General features: G+C 36.2%; 1 protein-coding gene across 2 annotated transcripts in view; it reads right to left on the bottom strand.

Annotated features, from left to right (window-relative positions):
- The window catches only part of NETO1 (neuropilin and tolloid like 1), a 66,899-nt gene that overhangs the window by 13,184 nt on the left and 32,122 nt on the right, over positions 1-21,593 (bottom strand). The window contains exons 5-7 of one of the 2 annotated variants that reach the window (XM_066184395.1): positions 18,668-18,709; positions 18,429-18,556; positions 6,393-6,621 (exon numbers count right to left, since the gene is read on the bottom strand). In XM_066184395.1, the coding sequence (XP_066040492.1) occupies positions 6,393-6,621; positions 18,429-18,556; positions 18,668-18,709 (399 nt within the window). Of the gene's footprint in view, positions 1-6,392; positions 6,622-18,428; positions 18,588-18,667; positions 18,710-21,593 lie in introns of those variants that run through there. The other variant, XM_066184402.1, reaches the window with a different exon arrangement.

The raw sequence follows: 21,593 nt of genomic DNA on the forward strand, positions 1-21,593 counted from the left end.
GCAAAAGGATTGGACTACACCATATCCTGAAGTCCTTTCCATCCCTTCTGTGGTTCTCTGAAAAAACCCTGACTTCATAATTAGATTAAAAATAACAGCTGGGAACAGACAATTGTGTTATTTCTCCTGTGTCTCAAAGCTGCTTTAAGTCAAGGTCTACAAAAGTATGGGTTCAGAAATAAATGAGATAGCATATTCAACATGATGAACAATTCATAGTGACCATAGCAAAACTGAGAAAATTAGAACTACGCACATAATTCAACCCGATATATTTTAATAAATTTAAGTCTCTAATCAATTCTTAAATCTAAAATACTATAATCTAAATTAAATCACCAATCAAAGAAAATATTATTAAAGGTTCTTTCTCTTTTTTGCAATTGAACCAATAATTATTTTTATATAAAATAGTTTTTATAAACTTAATATACAATATTAAAAATACCAAGTATTTTCATTCTACATTATTTTTAATGATAATATTTTCTTTTGATGATTGTGAGTGCTATGTGTAAGGATATCTGGTATCTTAACATACAAACAAATTTTATAGTTCTTGAATTCTTTGTGATGCAACATCTCCTTCCTTGCAACAGTTATTTACACTGAACACAAGATGGTGCTCTTATCCTAGAAGATATATAAGCAAGTGTGTTAACAGGAATAAACATGCTATTCCGGAGTCTTTTTCAGGTATAGGACACGTATGTTTAAAAATCACAACTATAATAATAGCAACCCTCTTTCTGTTATCAAGAATGTAAATATATTCTGTTTCTAGGACAAATTAGTAGGTCGTTATATTATTCATATTTCCAGAAGGTTTCCGCCACAGTATTAAAAAAGCTTCTGTTTGGTATTTGAAGGTTACTGCTTTCAAAATTCTCAAAAGGTGAACCAATATAGTTGACTATATTTTCTTACTATAGAAAGGTTTTAAAAATGCATGTGCCCATAATCTACACTTTTTAATTTTTCAACAAAATTTAGTATTTTAATCCTGAATAGCCCTGAAGCAGAGAAACATAAAGTGTATTAATAGTTCTTCCATATGTCATCCTTACAAAGCAAATGAAATAAAATAAGTCATAATTTATATTTTAAAAATTTATACTACTTTCACTCGGACAATAAAATAAAGTCACAAGTAAGACATTCCAATTTATACTATAAAATTACAAAATTTGTAAACAGTATAGAAATTGAATATTCCATGATATTAATAATTATTATTCCATTGTGATGTTACTACATAAGTAACAAAATACATTATCTCTGTGCATTAAGCATCATTTTTTGGGGCATTGCAGGATACTCTGGATAGAAATTGCAATCATGGGCAAGCCAAAATATCTTTACAAGATGGAGCCAAAAGCAGATCTGTTATGGAACTGGTGTGCAGCCTGTCTGTTCCACTTCAGTGCAGTGCTTTCTCCAGTGTATTTCTCAGTATTTCTCAGCACCATCCACAGTTAGTGCAACTGTAAGTGAACTAGCTCTGAGCAAGCCAGCTTGGGTGTCTAGGTTGTTCTTCATTGAACCGTGTGGATTTACCCTTTGAGCCTGTTTCAAGGCAGGGATTTCAGGCCAGGCTGGGATAATCTTAGACAAACGTCCTACCCTACTTGTTATTTTTAGGCTTATCTCTCTCCCTCCTTTCTCCCCTTCCTTTCTTGTCATAACATTTTTGAAAGGTCTTGTTTCCTCCTAAGGGTGAATGGGAAAATCCTGAAATCTTAACAATGGTTAGATGTGAGAAACATTTTACTCTGAAGTCCTTAGACATTTCACACCTACTCCTCCTCTACTCAAGATAGCTCATTGCATCATGCTCTGAACAAGAACTATTTAAGTACAGATCATTTGGATTTTCCCATTGTTCTTTAATGAAAAATAAGGCTTTCTTTCCTTCACAAGAGAAGGAAAATTTAAATCTTCAGCAGTTCCTTGAATTATCATTGAAACAAAGGAAGAAATTTTCTATCAGTCCCTTCAAGGAAAAATATTGATTGAGAAACAGCTTCACTTGCTTTATTAAAATTATAAAATTATTAAGATTGTTATAGTAATGTTTACCACAAGTATATGATTTGCCACTAATGAAAAATAGACTTGTTAAAATACAGCTATTAGAATCTTGAAAATGAGATGGGGTTAATACTAATCCCCTTTCTCAGTCACCTTCAGACTGCCCTGTGCAAGATAAATATAACTTTTATGGATGATTAATACCATGTACAGATCAACAATCTAGTCTTTCAAAAACACCTCTAAGTGGTTTAATGGGTTTTTTTTCAGGTTGTTGTTTTTGTTTGGGGTTTTTTTTGGTTTTTTGGGTTTTTGTTTGTTTCTTTGTGGGGTTTTATGTGTGGTTTTCTTTTTGTTGTTGTTTGTTTGGTTTTGGTTTTGGTTTTTTTGTTTATTTTCTTTATTTTATTTTTTTTTTTAATATACAAACTCACCAGAGAATGGCAAGTCAGGAGTCTGTTCTCAGAGCTCCAGCCTGTGTTCAGTTAATACTCTCTGGGCACCACAAACAATTATTTTCTTCAGGGTCAGAGAGTCACTGGGATGCTTAGCCAGTGAGGGTTTTTCACTAGAGATAGCTGCAAATAGCACAGAAGGGCAGAAAATCACAAATGAGTGTTCACCAGTAAGGAGGCAATCCCAAAGGTTTCTTTTGAAAATATTAGCGTGGAAGCAGAGAGCAAAACCAGCAAAGCTGCAATCTGTTTACATTCCTAAGTGCTTGTGAAGAGAAACTGACTCTTCACAGGTTGCACTAAACACCTTGCTGTTCCCTTTTTCAGCTCTTCCCTTAGCTTTACCACAAAAACCACAGTCCCGAGCACTGCAGCCCTGCAGTCCCTTTTCCCCATTAAAGAACTGCCTATGCCGGGTGACCCTCTTCAAGTCTGTAAACAAGGACTTGAGTTACTTGCCCAAACTGCACTCTGCTCTTCTAAGCATGGCCTTAAGACTTCTGCACAAATATGGGTTTTGTTCATAAGAATAAAATAAAATAAAATAAATAAAATAAAATAAATAAAATAAAATAAAATAAAATAAATAAATAAGAATGATAGAGTTTGTGCTCCATTAGGAAAGTTGCATGTGACAGGGGTCTAAAAGCAGACTTAGAGTTCAAAGGGATGATAAGAGACGGAATGAAGTTTTTCTCGTCTGGGGTTTCTGGTGCAGAGTTATGGGCACAGAAGGAAGCTGTGCTACCAAAGAGCAGTCAGAGGTGAGAATGTGAACATCTTGTCTGCTGTGCATACAGAGGGTTTTTCTCTTATCCCATATGCCCTGGTTCTACAAATCTGCTTTTAGGCTAAAGCGTAGGTGTGTCTGCTGAGGAGCAGCTCTTTGAAGAAGCCGTAGGTGTAGCATGTCTGTCATTAATCAAGCTGGAGATCACTCTTCAGTCATGAAAAGTTAAATGAACAGTTAGTCAGTGGGTGAGAAAACAAAGACTCATTTTTAAAGTCTTCTTACCAGATGAAGAGACACCTTTTGTTTATATCAGATTTTTGTCTACCTTTAGTGATTCTTATATTAATTTATTGGGATATTTAAAATCCATTGTAACAGTGACTCCTGTGTACAAAAATATGATTATGATTAGAAGACATTTTAAAGATTAAAAAGGCAAGGATGTAAGGAGTCAAGCCCTACAATAACAATGGGAATAGTTAATAATGCTGAAAATGAAATATCAGATCACCACTATAAATTATCACCTATTAAGAATTAACCAGTTATTAAGTGTTACTTAGAGGTCAACTACTATTTTGACAATGATGAGGATCATTCCTGATTTTCTGATGCAGGAAATTTAAGAACCTCATGCACTGTATGCCTTTCCTTAAGTTATATTTATAGCGCTGCTACTCTGAAAGCATCACTGTGAGAGGTTTGGAAACTTGCAATACCACTTTTTAGATGCCAGCAAAAAAAATGCATACATATTTTAAATGGATTTGGAACACAGTGATTGAAACATGTGAAAACAATCATAGAAGAAATCTCTTTAAAATTTCTCTGCTCTACACAAATGTCAAGTCCTCAAGAAATGGCTCTGTAATAAGAATAAACACTGAACAGACTTCCACTGAAAGAAAACAATGCTCAGGCTTAGTAACTTGTTTTCACAAGGTACCACTTACACTATACAGAACCTTGTGTAAGAGAAAACTCACAGTCTCAACAGCCTAACTCCACACCAAGGAGAGGAACTTGAGGAAAAACAGATCACAATACCTTCTGGTCATTCCCACAGGAACAGTAATACAGTAATTCTATTTTGTCAATCTTTCCCATTCACATTACTGCAACATAAATATAATCTTCTATTTTGTTCCATTCTCAGCTATATATGAACAATATAGAACTTCTTCCTTTCTTTGCCCCTGAATAGACACACAGGTGTCTGTTTCCTGATGCACATCTCCCTGAATGAGGTCTGACATTCCTTCTCTTCCATGCAAATGATCTAATTATTCCCACATGCTGCTGAAAGACATTGCAGTTTACATGGCATGAGCTGTGTCTCAGAGTGTGTCTGACTGACATCTGTTCTAGCCCACTCCTGACAGCCAGCACCAGTATGTGGCATAGGGCAGCACTCATGGACAACTGACAAGACACAGGAAACACCATCTGCAGCACCTTTAAACCCTTAAAGTCAATTCCTAGCATTAAAACCACAGATGCAGTTTCTTCTACTATTTATGAGTAGGCTATGTAGACATATTTCAAAGTATTATTTAGCCTTTGATAAATTCTCAGCTTTTAGTGAGCAATGACTCCTCAGAGTAAATTTACAGAAAACACATATTGTTAGTATTTTGAATTTCTCAGTCAGAATAGTATTCAGTAAAAACTATCATCTGCTTACATAAAAGGAGTAGCTCATAAGATGTAGCATGTCAGGTAAATATATTAGGAATACTGTAAGGGAAAAAAACCCCACATTTTTCCTTATTAGCCTTTAAAATATGAGAGCTTTGCAAACACACACTTATTCAAACCTTCATTTCAAGTTAGTCATCATAGTGCTTCACTCTCCAGTTCTTTATATGCTGTGAACCTCCAGTGTCTGTGCAGTTGTTTCTAAGGTAACAGATCAAGATGCCTTGTGAAAGAAATGAATCAGATCTTGAATATTCAAGACATCTCCAGTTGCAGAAATGAGAAAAGGGCAGCATCATCTCAACCATGGGTTCTTTGTGTCTTTTAGACCCCAGATTGTTTTGCAGGCAAGAATAATGTAATCCACCCTAAGGCTGCAAGTGTGAGAGTACAGGGGCGCATGCAGTCTCAGGCATGTAAAATGTCAGAAATTTTTAATCAGAGCCATAATTAAGGAATTACGGAGGCTGTTCTCAACAGAGACTCGTTGCCTCATTGCAGGGTACACACACACACAGAATACAGATGAAGAATGTATTTGGTAAGTTGAGACTTCATTCCAACCACTGACAGCAGCAAAGAAATCTTTCTGTCAGACACATGATGCACAAACCACAAACACATTAAAAATTAACATGAACCAGCATGTGAAAATAAATGAGCCTTTCTAAAGAGGCCAAATATGTATTAATCCTATCAAAGAAAACAAATTGATATCTTTCACAGGTCTTTCACAGGGTTGTCTGGGTCAATCGTTTTCAGTGAATGGGATCATTGGGTTTTGTTGAGGGATTTTTGTGATCTGTTTGATTGTTTCTTTTCTTAAACTGTCTAGAACTACATTTTGCTTCTTTCACAGGCTATATTTCTTATTATCTGAGTCCAGATTTCATATAAAAATATCAACACAAGTAAGACACATAAAGAAAATATGAACCAAAATATGAAAGGATTTGAGAAAGCTTTTGTTGCTACAAAAAACCCTAAACTCTTTGCTTGACGATATCTGACACACATGTTCACTGATATATGCACACACCCACTACCTGTGAAAAAATAATTATAAGGTATTTTTCAAATACATATCATAATGAGATCTAAAAAATCAAATCCAGAGAAAATGATCTGACTTGATAAAAACTTTCAGAGCTGTATTATTTTCCATATTGAGTAAGGAAAACCTTGCATGTAGCTTGAGGATCAGACAAAAAGTCACAGATATATGACCGGACAGGTCATGACCACTTGTTCCTGTTTTCCTGGTTTTGCTGTTGTTTCCAATCTTTTTGGTCTGTCTACTGCATTACAAATTACTGCTCACTACAAATGCTTGGAATAAAAACTGTTCTGAATATTTACACAGCCGGTTTGGCAACATACCTCAGTGGCTGCTCTGCATGAAGAAAATATTAACAGATTTTGGGACTTGTATCATTTAACAAACTGAAAGGCAGATACATTGATTAGGGTCTTACGTTCTTGGAAAGACGTGAAGAGCATCTGGAATCGGCTGTTTCGACTGCCTTCATCTGCCCACATGCGGATTACACCCAGACCTGTCCTCAGCATCACATCATTAGCAACTGTGCTGCAAAACTTTGCCTTCAAATCCTCCACAGAGCTGCTTCCGTCATAGACTGCTACAAAGTTCCTTTTGCATTCGTTGGAATTCTGCATCTCATAGTCCAAGAATCGCAAATAGATCTATAAATCAATCAAAAAACAAAGGCAACATGTACAGACAACTGAGAATGACTGAAAAAAACATTAAGCAACTTAGCTCTACATTGCAGGAGAAAGAGCACATAACAAAACCCACAGAAATCATTTTTCTGGAGCTTCTGATCCATAGGGCACTTCCTTGGAAGGCCATTAATATGCAAACTGTACACTGTGTCTACTTCCTGGTATTTTGTGTTACTTGCAAGTAGAATCTCTCAGAAGATCTAGATATTTCTTTGTTCTTATCCACAGTAAAGTCCTAATTTCCAAATATATACTTTTTTTCTTTTTTTCAGAAGTATGTAAGATGATTCTTCAAGCTGAAGGACAGATAAGCTAGAAATTTCTTCTTTTACTGCTTGGTACAATATTGCTCTATTACATGACTGACATGTGAAATAATAAGACAAATCATTGCTGCTCCCTCCCCAGAGTCAATGTGTCATCTTATACGTTTCTGCTACACTGATTCAGCAAGTGAGAATCTGAGAGCCAGGCAGAACTCCATCATTAATCTTTTTATGTTTCCTCAAGGATCAGGCCACTATCTCAGCCCTTCTATAAAAGGCATTATGGTATAAATTTTCATAATTTAACAGGCTTGAAATCAACCATATTTTGTGGAAACTCCTAGAAACCTATGTCCCTTGCATACAAGCTAAATTGTCTCATAAAGTAATAGATAAATTGCCCTTTGCAAAGAACTCTTTAAATCTACCTAAAAAGAAGCAGGGTGAGGATAAAAAGCTATTCTTTGATATTCAAGTGTATATGGACTTTAATAGGGAAAACCACCAATTTTAAAAGCAATTGATTTTAAAAGAAACATCAAATATTCAATTCACAGAGAAGGCAAGTACTATTTTTAATGGATACAGGATACATAATCAAACTGCCAAAGGCTCATGAGATTTCAGGAGAATGATACAGAAGGATGAACTATGGCAGAAATTGTATAAAAAGGAGGTAAGCATACACAGCATAGAGCTGTATGCACCTTCACTTGAAAAAAATTACTAAAAACCCCCATTGTTTTAGACATCAAATATTCTTATTTTCAAACAATTTTATTGACTTTAGATATTTTTCATATGCACAGAAAAAATGCTTAATAAGCTTCTCCCTTTTTTTTTCAAAAAGTACACAAGCAGTGCACATCCTAGTAGCAACAAGACTCATAATCTCACCTCATTAATATATTAAGGCTCTTATGGTTTGCAAATTATGTGCTCTCAAGCAGTCTGCCAGAGTTTAATAATAGCTCAGATTTTTTAATGGGCCTTTCCAGGTAGTGTATTATGGTATATTTTCATTCCTTGTTATGCTTTGCATAAGTGTCCCTCTGAAAAGAATATTTGTGAAAAATTTTTACTAGTAAAAGAAATTAGGTATATTAAATACACATCTATTTTCTAATCTGTTAATCTTACAGTAACCCTTACTCATATTCCATCATTTCCATCCTTCAGAAGAGTTCAGAGGAATATATTTCAATTAAAGTTCAGTTAAGTGTATTTTACTTTCACCATGTATCCTGGAATTTACATATTATAAATTAAGGAATCTGCTTGCATTGGTCTCTGCAAAATGGAACAACTATCAGAAATACAAAAAGACATATTGAGATGGTATAGTTTTTATAGTGTTTCTCACTTCATTTACTGGTTGCTCAGTAAAACACGGATATTGTCAGCACTGTTGTGCTGACAGAGAAAGATCCCACATGGGGGGATCCCACATGGGGGAGGGAGGTATGGGAAGAGGCAGAGCCAAGACACAAACACCCATCAACTGGCCATATTTGGGACATACCAGAGAGCTGCTTCTGTGTCCCAGACACCAGATCCTCCTTCTCATGCAAGGGTGCAACAGTCACTGTGTGGCTCTGCCACTCAGCCTCTCCTGGGAAGCTGCTGGGACAGCCCATAGCCCATCTCTGCAAAGCTCAGGGAATTAAATGTGCCCCTTGCTTTTCTTTTCTCAGTTAATCAAAGCAGTGTGCTTCAGAAAGGTGTCCCAGTGCTTGCCAGCCTTGTCATAGGTAATGCAATGAGATTTTCCTGCAGCTGGTTGTATGCAATATTGAATACATGTGAGTGTTTCCCAGGAAGAGAAACGTGTCAGAGAGATGGTTTACAGAGAACAGAAGGCTTGCAACTTGTTTTGTCATGAATCATTACCTTTACTTTCTATATATATGCCTATCATATGTACACCATTTATATTTATATGCCATATACATACATACATACATACATATATATACGTGTGTATATATATATAGATATGTATATATGTGTATGTGTGTGTGTGTGTGTGTGTGTGTGTGTGATAGACATCAAAGTTATAGTGCAATGTATCATATCACATCACATTTTTATCTATTTTCCTCTTCAGGAAAGTTCTTATTTACTCCAGAAAAAAAAAAAATTACGCTAACCTGATGGCAGAACAATAATGAAACTACACTTACTGGGTGAAAGGCCTTGCACATTTGTTCACGTGTTGTCTATTTCTATCCTGCTGCCTTTTATATATGCATTTATATGTACAATTGCATGTGCATGTGCATATACATATATATAAGCACATGTATTTCTTTTAAAGGTTATCCCATTTCAGTATGGAGATGTACTTTTTACGAGTTTTCATTCTTACAAGAAATGTATACTAATCCTCACTGTGGTTACAAAATATCAGCTCTCACAGCAATTTCCAGAATTCATCAATTATTCCTGATCTGTTCAAAAACACTGCTCATATAGCAGTACAGACAAAATCTTATTTCTATGGGCTTATCGTTTGACGTTCTTTAGTTCCTTGAGGCACACTAGCCTTATAAAATAGTAAAATATTTCTTAGAGTAGCAGTCATAAATACTGAAAAGCAATCAAGAGAATAATAACTCAGCATTTTGTTCTGAGTCTTCCAGTGAAGAAGTCAAAAACTTCAGTTCTTCCCAAGCCTGAGTTCTGCTGCCAGTGATACCTGCTCATTCCTCTGTGTGAGAAATAGAGCCAACACCATAACATATATAGACCTGATAGGTAGAGGAACCACTGGAAAGAAATATTTGACTTAAAAATCTATATCTATCCTGTAGAAGAAAAATCCAGCTTTCTCCAATGGCATGAAGTTTCATAAATTAGACAAAATAGGTTCCTGGTATTCTGAGGTAAGTTGGAGCTTCATTCTCATAATTGTCTTTGGTGATGACTACTCCCAGAACTTTATATAAAATATTGAGGACTTGATACAACACACCCTAAAATCAATGGGTATAATTCAATCTATTTTTTTGAATCAGACCTTTGGCTTAAGAGTGCAGTCCATTTTTAAAAACTGGAAACTGATTACACAAACTGACAACCTGATATTGGATCAGATTTTATTTTAAAGAGCTGGAATAATTTAATTGTATCTGCACGCCTCTGCCAGCTTGTATGGTTTCATTGCTATATATTTGCCATTGTTCCTGTCACTGGCTGTAAGAACCACACTGGCAGAAGAAAATGACTAATAATAAATTGAGTTCCCCAGGGAAAGAATAAAACTGATTATATGACAAACTCTTATCTAATGCAAAATGTTCCCTATACATAGTTTTTTTGAAGTCGGTGGCAATATTCTCATTACTTTCACTGGTACATGGATGTCACTAAAACAATTTCATCAGAAAGTAAGAAAAAATTGTCAATACTACTGGTTATTTCATTTACAGAGATCTTTGCCATTACTTCTAGCCGCAGTGGATAAGAAACTTTGTTCCTCTGAAAGAAAATTAACTAAAGAAGAGGTCACAGACTCGAATACCACTGTCTGCCTTCATTTATCATTTTTTTCATAGATGCCAATTTGAGCTTTTGGAATGAACATTTCTATAGATACTAACACATTATATTAGTATAATCGAGGCATTCTTGGTAAAGAGAACATCTTATTTGAAAGAAGAAGCATAACTATCATATCTTCTTCTCTCACATTTTTATTGCAAAATTTTAATAAGACACTTTTGTCAAATCATCAGCATCACATTTCTTAGGCGAGGGGGCTGCTCAAGTATTAGATTAACTTAGTTTTGAGATGTCACTGCAAATGCCAATGTCATTAGCAACAAAACTGATAAAGCCTCACTGCAACTGTAGCATATGTAATTTACACATATTTAAAATATAATTTAAAATTTTATTTTAAATAATTCTCTTGTCACCTGAAGGTTTTGTATTGCCACCATAAATGATACTCAAAAAAGGAAATGCTGGGAAAGTTATACTATTTCTTTTCATTTAAATTTGAAAACCACAAAAATCTCTGACCAAACATATTAGCAAAAACCCCAAAATTATTGTAAACTACGAATAATATATCACCTAAGTAAAATGGTCAGATTATAATCTCTTCATAGTGAATCACTTTTTATGAGTTCTGCATTTTAATCAATCACTGAAGGTTAGGGATGACAACATGATATATCAGGCCAGTCAGGAAAAGCTTCAAACCATATCCCAGCATATCAGACTTAATATATTTGCACAGACACTCAGTTGCCTTAAACCAAACCAAACAAAAAACTATCATTCAGCTGCCAAAAGCAATTTCAACATAAGAGAAAAACTTCCTCTTCATCCAAGCGTAATGTCCAGATTTTGCATATTCACCTCCGGGGTTCAGTCAATTCACTTGTAAGCACAAGATGGGATCAAATTGTCCCATTGCTCAGTGGTCAGTTACAGCACCTGCTTTATTCTACATCTTTTTCAGCTCTGTATGACTAGCAAAATACTTTCAAGATGATTCCTCCAGTATTTAGGCCTGGGAAACCCAGTTTTTTTAAAGCAGATTGTGCAACACTAATTAAACTCCTTCAAGGCAACCAGACACCAAGTACACCAACCAGAAAAGCATATTACGAATGATGTTTGAATTTGTCATCTGAAATGGTCTGTTCTCTTGCCTGGAAGCTATTTTTTTTCCCAATCAACATTACTTCAATGTACAAGTGTTAACAATACGTGATCTCTTTGGATTTTTGTTTGCTACTTTACAAATTTTTCAACATTATTGGTCCTTGGGGAATTATTCAACATTTTTGGTCCTTCTGTTACTAGTCTGGGACCATGTTGTACAGAGAGCTCCATACCTCATAATTTCTTCTGTTCTGGAGCTTGGAGAATGCTGTCTGTCAAAGATGACAATTTTATATGGTACTTCTAAGATACTGTGGTTCACAGCCAAGACTCACGTATCAGAACACCATTTTTCTAGACAGGTTTTTTGATTTCTTTGCTTTGTCCTATTTGTTTCTTCAAACTTCTGTGACCATCCAATAGCTGACACTTACTCTGTCAAGTCATCTTCATTTTTTTTCTAGTACAGTCCAAAAATGCTCACAAGTGAGCAACGTTTACAGCTCCTTGGTACTGTTCTGCTATATAACACTGAAAACTGAAGATTACATCCTGATTCTGCTGTTCTCTTTGGCAGACATTTTATTACTTTCTTTAATAGCTTTCTAAAATTACATTTCTTAATAGCTATTTGGTTTGAGGATGCTGAGGTTCATTATATTTCTATACCCAGATGGAATAGATTCATGGTAACTTAAAAGTGGGGGTTTTGTCAGTGTTACTCTGGTGTGTGCATTGACACACCTTCATAGCACAGATTCTATATACATTATTCCAAACATGTACTTGTCTTGCATCTTCATCTCTGAAAACTATTTAACATAAGGATATTTTATACTTGTTTAAACATGATTTATTCACCTGGTTTCATATATATATATATCTATGCTGGGCTTTTTTAAAGCTGTTTGTAAGCTTCAGTGCTCCTTCAGAGGAGATCATCTGAAGCTTGCAAAAGAGTCTCTGGCTGTTAGGTTATTCAGCCTATAAATTTTATTTTTGTTAACATTTCAAGAATCACCACACAAATGGTTCCTATTAAATTTTAGTGCACTACTTAAAGCTTCTCTTCTACAACTGATTAAGAAGCCTCCAAAAATTAGTGGATGTTAGCCTGCTAGTGCCGACAGCTTAAACTGCTTTTCTTGAAGGTCCCATCTAAGAGCACAAATTTCCATTTCACATGGGAGAGCAGAAAATGTTTTGGTTTAGTCAGAGCAGTTTAAAGAGACTTACTCACAGCTCTGCAATTTGTTTCACTTCATGTTTCCCCCTAACTGTCTAGGAAATGCACACACAATGACCCAGTCTCTCTCCAGACTACACTCACCATGAAGGCAGGCACCTGGAACCAAAAGAGTCATCCCTCCATTTGGTCAGGAGCATGCCAGGTAGCAGTATAAACCCTCAGCAAACATGCAAGTGTCTTGGTCACACTGCCCCGCTCCCAGCCTCATTCCTCACCACCCCAGCCTCGGCCAGTGCCAAGCTGCTGTCTGGCTTGTGTTTGGGCCAGCCCCACTGCCTGGGCAAATCCTGCCACCATGGACAGGCCTGTCCAAGTCTCGTCAGTCATGTCCTGGAACTGTGGCCTCCCTCATCCTGGCCCCTTCCATGTGCCATATGTCCCCTTCCCACTGCTCCCCAACGGCTCTTCTTCAAACAGATGCCACCACCCTCTGGCAGCTCAGGGTTAAGGACGCTGCCTTGATGTGTCAGAACTAGACACTCATTAATTGACACTTTGGGTTCCCTCAATATCTTGTGTTAAGTCTTGCATCCTATAAACTTCGTCCAATACCCTGTTCAGGCTGGGCAAGAGAGTTAGGCACACTATTCCTAGCTACCTTATTGTGGGCCTGAGAGATTTTTAGCCTGCTAGCAGCTGCTAACTTTTTCCCAAGGAAAAATTTCTCAAAAAAGCTTTTCTCAAAATAATCTTGGTAAACAACTATCCCTTCTCAAAACAATCTTTGTCCAGCTGGTGTTTGCTGTTTCTCTAGTTCAATCAAAGGCATTAGAGAGGTGTCGTTCCTATTTACCAATCATGTTAAGTCTGTATCGGAGAACCTTATAAAAGGTAATAGGAATTTAGACATGCCTTCTTTTTCTAGCTCTTAGCCTTCTGAAATATTTGGAGTCTTTTGTGTCCTACAGCAACAACCTTAAAACTTCATTTTACCTCTCATGGTGCAAATAAAGAAGCTACTCCCACTTTTTTTTCAGTCTAAATATACTTATTGCTTATTCCTCCAGAAGAGATTATTTCCACTGGACATATTAATTCCTGTTTAGATGCCGTTTTCTGAGGTGCCCAGAGAGTCTGATAATAAATTGTGTTTTTAATAGCACTGCTTACTGTTTTGTTTCCAAAATAAGCATATCATATTTGTAAATATTTTATTACTCTTACTATCAAGTTCTGCTGTGTCATTTTTTTTACAGAGCCTCTCAAAGAACAAGCATGACATTACAAGCATGAAAATTACCCACCAAAGCAAGCTACCTGAGCACAAACATGGTTCTCTCTTCCTGGGGGGCTTTGTCAAACTATGCTGACCCCTCCAACACAGAAAAACACTTGTTGATATTGTTCTCCAATACCTCACCCTTAACAGAATGTAAGGAACCTGTAATTCTATTAATTTTCTTATTTTCTATTCCTAAATACAAAATCTTTGCTTATCCACTGCTTGCAGCCAATGATGTCTCTGAAATTTTTCAAATCACAGCGTAATAAGCTTATACACTTCCTTCTTTGGGCTTTGTTATACACTGAAGACTTTTCAGATGAGAAGTTCTTCCAGAACTTTATTTTTCTGGGTGGATTAGCACTTTCAGTCTGCAGCTCTCTTCTTAATTTTCCTTTCTTGGTCTGAATACTAATTGCGATCACATTCCACATGAATGCAGAATCCCTAGTATTACTCTACTCAAAACTCACAGCTATCCTTAGCAGGAACTGACTTTGAATGATTACAAGAAACACAGTCTTTTCAACTAGTCACTTTCACATATAAGACTCTAGGTCTGCATATAATTTGTGTTCATGCTGCCTTCTGCAACCTTCTGCACTTGGAAAATGTTCAAGTTCTGAATGCTTTTCAGATTTATTTTTCTCTCTGTGTGTGTGTGTGTGAGTGATATAAGGTAATCAGTGATGGCTCTATTTTAAGCGTGCAACAAATTTTCTGCTCTCTGTCCCATTCCAGATCACTGAGGATAGAAGCATTAGACCCAGACTGTCAGTTTGAAGCTCAGGCTTAGAGACCTCAAGTACACACTTCCTGGCTGATCTCATTGCTCATATATTGAGATCAGACTTGGCTGGAATCTGGAATTGGAAACCAAGGGAAGGACTTGCATCTTGCTTCTGTAGACAGTTTAGATTGGATGAGCTAACGCCAAATGAAATTGCAGGCAACTCACATTCTGGCGCAGTTTAATTAAGAAACTAAAGATGAAAAAGTCCAACACAAACTCTCTCTGAGAAACTCTTGCCTTTTAGGCATAAATCCCAGTAACAAACTGTGCAGCCCAGAGTACAGGAACATGTGGGTTTAAAAATGACTGCTGAGTTCTCATTGTTCTTAGCAGGAGAGCTTGTTTTCATAGGTGCAAGCTGACATAAATTAAAATGATGTCACTAAATAATTGTACTGACTATGTCATTAATTCAAGGTTAGATAGGGACAAAGGAAGCTGACTGTAAAAAATGAACAGTAGATTCCAGTTCAATTGAATCAGACCCATAAACAATCTTATCATAAACCTCACTTCATACAAATTTCTTAAAAATTTATCCACTTGTTCCTCTTTCCATAATATCTGTATATTTTTCAACTTGTCCCAGTATGATGAAACCATAACCGTATGTGTATGCATCTATACAGGTATATACTTGTCTGTGTGTACATAAATATATCAGTTTGAAAACCACACTAAGTCCAAATGCTAAATTGGACTTACGCCTTAAAGATGGATCTAGACTTGAAAAATCATTGTTCGGGTTTTTTTTTTCCTAGTTTGCTGTGAAACCTTTCAACTCTACATTAGGAAACAGTGATTTATATGCTTTTATATTGCTCAATCTCTCCACCCAGAAAATTCGATAAGATGGGAACAACAGGATCCATCAAGAGATGACCCAGTCTAGCCCTCTGCCTAAAGGTAGGATTATTAATGTTTCTCTCATTTTTCACAGGCTGTTATCTCACCTGCACTTTCAGACCACTAACAATGCCAGCTGAACCAACTTTCTCAAACAAACATTCCTAATGTCCTCGCTGATGTTTGAATTTTTTTCCTTCATATCTAACCTGAAACCTTTTTTCTGAGTATGGGACACTGAATTATCCTACAGAGGTGAGCATCAGAGCATTCCTTCTTTCTTGTAAAAGCATTTTATTGTATTGTATAACACTCCTTCACAAAGTCTAAAATCACAAATTTAATGTCATCTAGATGACATTTAATAGTATTCAGTATTCATTTTTCTAAAACTTTCTTGTTGCTCTCCCTTCCAGGTGCCCTTCAACTAGGATACGCTTCTTGGAATGCAACACAACTAAACACAGGTATGGAGTTTATGAAGGATTGATGAACTTTAATTTTTAACCCTCTACTAACAGTGGTAGTGTAGTATTCTTCTGATACACAATGGATTTCCAGTTACATAAGTACCTAGTTTGGAGTTTTGCATCAGAACTGAAGTATGGATAAATACTACGGGTAGGTAAAACTGGGATTTTTAGCAGGGCTTTGAATCATATAGAACTTTAGAGTTAGACCAAGTAGAAACACCATAATGACATTATATGATCAACCATAAACTTGAATTTAGACTATAGGGAAATGTTATTGTCTTAATTAATTGTGCTGATTCTAATTACAATTCTGTTTTCTTTCTACTAATATCTAAATACATCATATGAGGGTTCAAGTTTGAAGGGACATATATAGGTCATCTGGTCCAACTTCCCTTCCAAAAGCAAGGATGTTTCCTACTAAATCCAGTTGCTCAGAGCCCCATCCCACCTGGCCTTGAATGTTTCCAGGGATGATCATCTACCAACTCACTGAGCAACACGTTCCAGTGTTTCACAACCCTCAGTGCAAAAATCATATCTTCCTCATATCTAGTCTAAATCTACCCTCTTCTAGGTTAAAACACCTTGTCTTACTCTATTGACAGAATATTTTTCCCCTTTTTTCTTACAGACTCCCCCTAAGTACTGGAAGGTTGCTATAATGTCTTCCCAGAGACCTCTTTTCTGGATGGAATAACCTTTCACCTCTTAGCCTTTCCTCACTGGAGAAGTTCTCCATTCCTTTCACTGTTTTTGTGGCCCTTCTCTGGAGCTGCTCCAACAGGCTCATGTCTTTTCTATGCTGGGGACCCCAGAGCTGGATGCAGTGTTCCAAGTGTTCCATCATTCCAAATTATGGATGAGTGTTCCGTAATTTCACCAATGCAGAGCAGAGGGGCAGAATCTCCTCCCTCACCCTGCTGGCCACATGGCTTTTGATGCAGCCCAGGACACAATTAGCTTTCTGGGCTGGATGTGAACATTTCTGGGGTATGTTCAACCTCTCATCCACCAGCATCCCTAAAACTTTCTCAGTAGGGCTGCTCCCCATCTGTTCTTCCTGAAGCTTATATTGACACTGGGATTTGCCCTGAATGAATATTAACTGCCTACAACACATAGAATAATCATTCATCAGTACCATCATCTCATATCACTACTTAGTGTACCAAAATGGGAAGCTCATCTAATTAATTGAAAACCTCTATCAATATTAATTTTATCCAAAAGCAAAAACTATATATAAGATTAAATGCATAAGATTTTCTGGAAATAATTTATCTGTAGTCTTTATGAGCCAACTCAAATCCCAAACTTTCCCAATAGAAAAATGCTGATACTAATGACTTTTTCACTTCTGAAAACCTTTCCTGAAGGGAACCCTTCAACATTCATCTGTGTGTTATTCTGATGATGAGACAATTACATATTCAGTACAGTTACCTCAGCGAGGTTATACAAAAAAAGCCTTTCTCTGTTTAAAGACAGCAGAGAGAAGTGCACATATAAATTCTTTCTAAAACCTTTCCTGTCCAATAAGACAGCTAGAAAAAGTATTCTGTGGGGTGTCTTTTACACAGTGAATGAAAGCAGGTAGGAGGCATAAAGCTGTTCCTATAGCAAAGAGGGGAGAAGTGGTAGTGTAGCCAGCAACAATTAATGCATATCATAACTGATAAATTATAGATAAGAGAGAAAATCAAGGGGAATCCAAGAAAAGTATTTTTGAATTCATTCAAAATGCAGCCCTCTCATGTTTTTTACAAAGTCCTGGCTTGCTGACTGTGGAGGAAAAAAAAATGAGAACACTCTTTGTCTGTGTCTCTAGACCAAAGGAGCTAAAGGCTTTATACACAGAGAAACATTAATTTACTTTAGGTACGTTTTCACAGTTCCCAGACAAGAAACAATGGTGACCTCAGAGAGCCAGCAGTGCTCCCTTAGTAGTCTCTATGTTAGGTATTTGAAATACAGTGAAAATTAAAAGATTACTTCCCACTTCAAAACACACATTGATTCTTTAAAAATATGAGCAAAATTAAAGACGAATTTAAGTAAATTACTTATGGCACAAAAAGCACATTAGTACTGCCCAAATCATCACTTATTGAGAAAGGTGGTTATTTTGGCTGAGATGAAAAATCACCCTTCCACAGCAGAAGGAAAAAATAGTTTACAGTTCAAACTGTAAAGTTATTAAACGAGATCCGACTGTACTAAGAAATGCACAATATATTAGAAAAGTCAATTTCTTAAATTAAATGGCAAATCAGCAAGTGGATGAAGGACTGACCTTGGATCGGGGTGGTGCTCGGATGTACCATTTACAGTCTACTGCTTCAGTTTCAGAAGCTTTTCCTTCTTTAACAATTTGTACAGATTCCACAATTCCTTCAGGTCCTCCCATCTCAAACTCACAAACTAAATAACAAAACACCAGAAAAAATGAAACCTGAACAGCAAACAAAATGTTTTCTACAGCAGAGTATAAAGGCCTCCAAGTTAGAAAAAACCCAAAAACAACATACAAACCTGGCAATGGCTTCAAAACGCCAAGGTCCTTAAAATCTGGGTCTTAAAAATAGAGAAAGACAAAATAAGTTTTGTTCAATATCTAGCATGTTATGTCAATATGCTCAAATTTTATAATGCACTTTAGTTATATAATTATACATATACTTCTTGGAAATGGGAACAGCTTCAAAACTATGGCAACACAATAATTATTAATGCAGAACTTACAGATACCATCATACCAAGTTTTTTTTTTCTGTTACGAAATCCTGCTTTTCTCTGTCTCTCAGAAGGGTACAAAAATATTTCTGCATACATTAGCAAGTGAGAACATCACACAGCTAACCACATGACATTTTAATACATCAGCGTAGTGAAAGAGGATATATTTACAGATCCATTCAGAATCCTTTTGCCTATTTTGCATTTTGAAGAATAACACTCAACCAGAGAAAGCTGAACATATTTCTCTGTTTATGCTTATTCTCTGACATCCCTACTGATGAAGAGGAGACACTTTCTTTGTCTGAAGCATCCATTTGGTCTTACTGGAAGAAAATACCATAAGAATTACCATTAGAAGTCATTGTGCTAACAAGGTTATAAGTCTAACACGTGCTATTTTCCATCAGATAAACATGATTGCATTTACTATCTGAGAGGGCTTGTATCATGCTTTTAGAGATGAAAGGAGCTTCGTATTAGTCCTGTGCTTCAACCACCCACATATAAATCATAATTCCACAAAATTTGTCTCAAGTTGAAGATACTGTCCAAAACCGGAAATATGGGAGGCTAAAGTATTTCAAGAAATTATTTCTTCGAATAGACTGGTCTTGTCTGGGAAATTTTTATCACTTGCACTGCTTTTCTACATAAAATGGATGTTGTGCACTGTTTTTCTCTGCACATGAAACTGATCTTCTTGTTTCACAACTGGGTCAGTGTAAAAAGAACTATTTAAAAAAATTTAAAAAATAAAGAAGAAGAGAAACTTTGATACATCTTGGAATGAAGAAGGAGATGTATCAAATGAAAAAAATTAAACTCACAACCAAGCCACAAAAACTGCTGTTTCCCTCTGGCCTCAGTCAATTAAGAACAGTAAGAATCATAACCAGATGATATAACAAGGTAGTCTAGTGCTGTATAAGACCAACCATTTTAATCTAAACAGTCAAAACGTGCTGACTTCAAAAACTGGAGTTCTAAAATTGCTTTTTAAATTGTCCCTCTATAACCAGTCTGCTGTTGTTCTTCCCAAATTTCTTCAAGAGTTGCACAACATAAATCATGAGTAAATACTCATGAGCTTACAGGACTGCAAATATAGCTGAGTAGGCAAATAATATTAATTGTTACGCATTTTTATAGATCAGTAGATAGATATGATTACCAACAACATTAAATGCAATCAAATATTTCAGCTGATGTATTTGGGTTGCTGATGTATTTCAGCTCTGAAAGTGAGATACTTAGAGGAAATCCACTTTTACTTATGGTTCAAATTACAATCCCAATGATATCTCATGTAACCATTGCATTTCTTCCTTTTCCTGAGGATTACTTTGCAAGGATTAGTGTGATTTACTGAAGACATTCCACCACATTAGGAAAGTACATAGGGGGTAAGAAACCAGAAACTGTCTGCCAGAATTTTACCCATATGAGAGTTTTCATATAAAGCAGTGTTAGTAGCAAGAATACAGGCTGAAGTACAATCTAGACCTTACAGTTTGACCCACAAAACAACACTGAAAGTATGTTCTCATTTAACATTACAGTAACGTTGGTAACAGTGCATACCCAAATGCACAATCCATTAATATTCTAAAAATACGGTAGATTTGCCCAGTCTTAAAAAATAAATTTTTTCAAATTCTCAAGATTTAAAGAGTGAAATAAAATCTATGACACCTGAGGGGATAACCTTTCATTAAATAATTCTATCGTACTAATACTGCAAAATCTGTAAATAAGGTATTATCACAGATGCTTAAAATTCACCCATGTTTGAGCATATTTAACTATCAAATATTGCTTTTTAAATAGTCTTTCATCAAATGGATTAGGTTTTAGCAGCTCTTCTGTATGTAACTCAATAAAACTGTTATTCTCAGTCTGGCTGGGTCAGAACATTAATGTTATATAAACACAGACTAGCTAGATCTTCCAATAACCAGATGAAAATCATGTTCCCATTAGGGAAAACACCAAAGACTGGAAAACTTTTCTGCAAAAAATAAAATACATCACCCATAAGGAGAGAGAAAAATCAGAGGCAAAATAGGAAGCAATATGGAGCTGCTAGAGACAATCCAACTACGGGTCATGAAATTTTTGAGGGACATATGAGGAAAGGGAGATCGAGTTGGGATTAGTCAGTCAGAAGAAGGAGAAAGTCAGAGGTGATCCCACCAATGTGCACAAAACCTAGTGGAAGGGTGCAAAGAGAATGAAGCCGGGCTCTTTCCAGAGGTATCCAGAACAAGAGGCAATGAGCACACACTGAACGACAGGAGGTTCCATCTGAGTATCAGGAAACACTTCTCCAGTGTGAGGTAACTCAGGACTAGCAAGGTAGCCAAGAAGTTGTGGAGTCTATATCCTTGAAGATGTTCAGTAGCTGTCTATGCATGATCCTAGGCATGAGGCTTTAGGTGACCCTGCTTGAAAAGGGGGTTGGACAAGATGACCTTCAGAGGTCATAACTAAACAATAGAATTGGATAATAGTGAAATAACAAATTAAAAATCTAGACATATTATCTGAGGTAGCAGCAGAAGTTAGACAAATTTCTATCACAATCCAGACTTGCTTTTGTGGAATTTGCTCTTAGTTGCAGAAACATATCCATCCAGCCTGGAGAAAAATGAAATACTTAGGCCTGGTTTCAAAAAGCTCCACTAGGTATTTATGGGAGACTCTAAAGATTTTGGATGCT

Source organism: Chamaea fasciata, unplaced genomic scaffold (assembly GCF_029207755.1).
Source record: "Chamaea fasciata isolate MVZ Bird 193981 ecotype frontalis unplaced genomic scaffold, bChaFas1.0.hap1 SCAF_1, whole genome shotgun sequence".
In the NCBI taxonomy this organism is placed as follows: domain Eukaryota; kingdom Metazoa; phylum Chordata; class Aves; order Passeriformes; family Sylviidae; genus Chamaea; species Chamaea fasciata.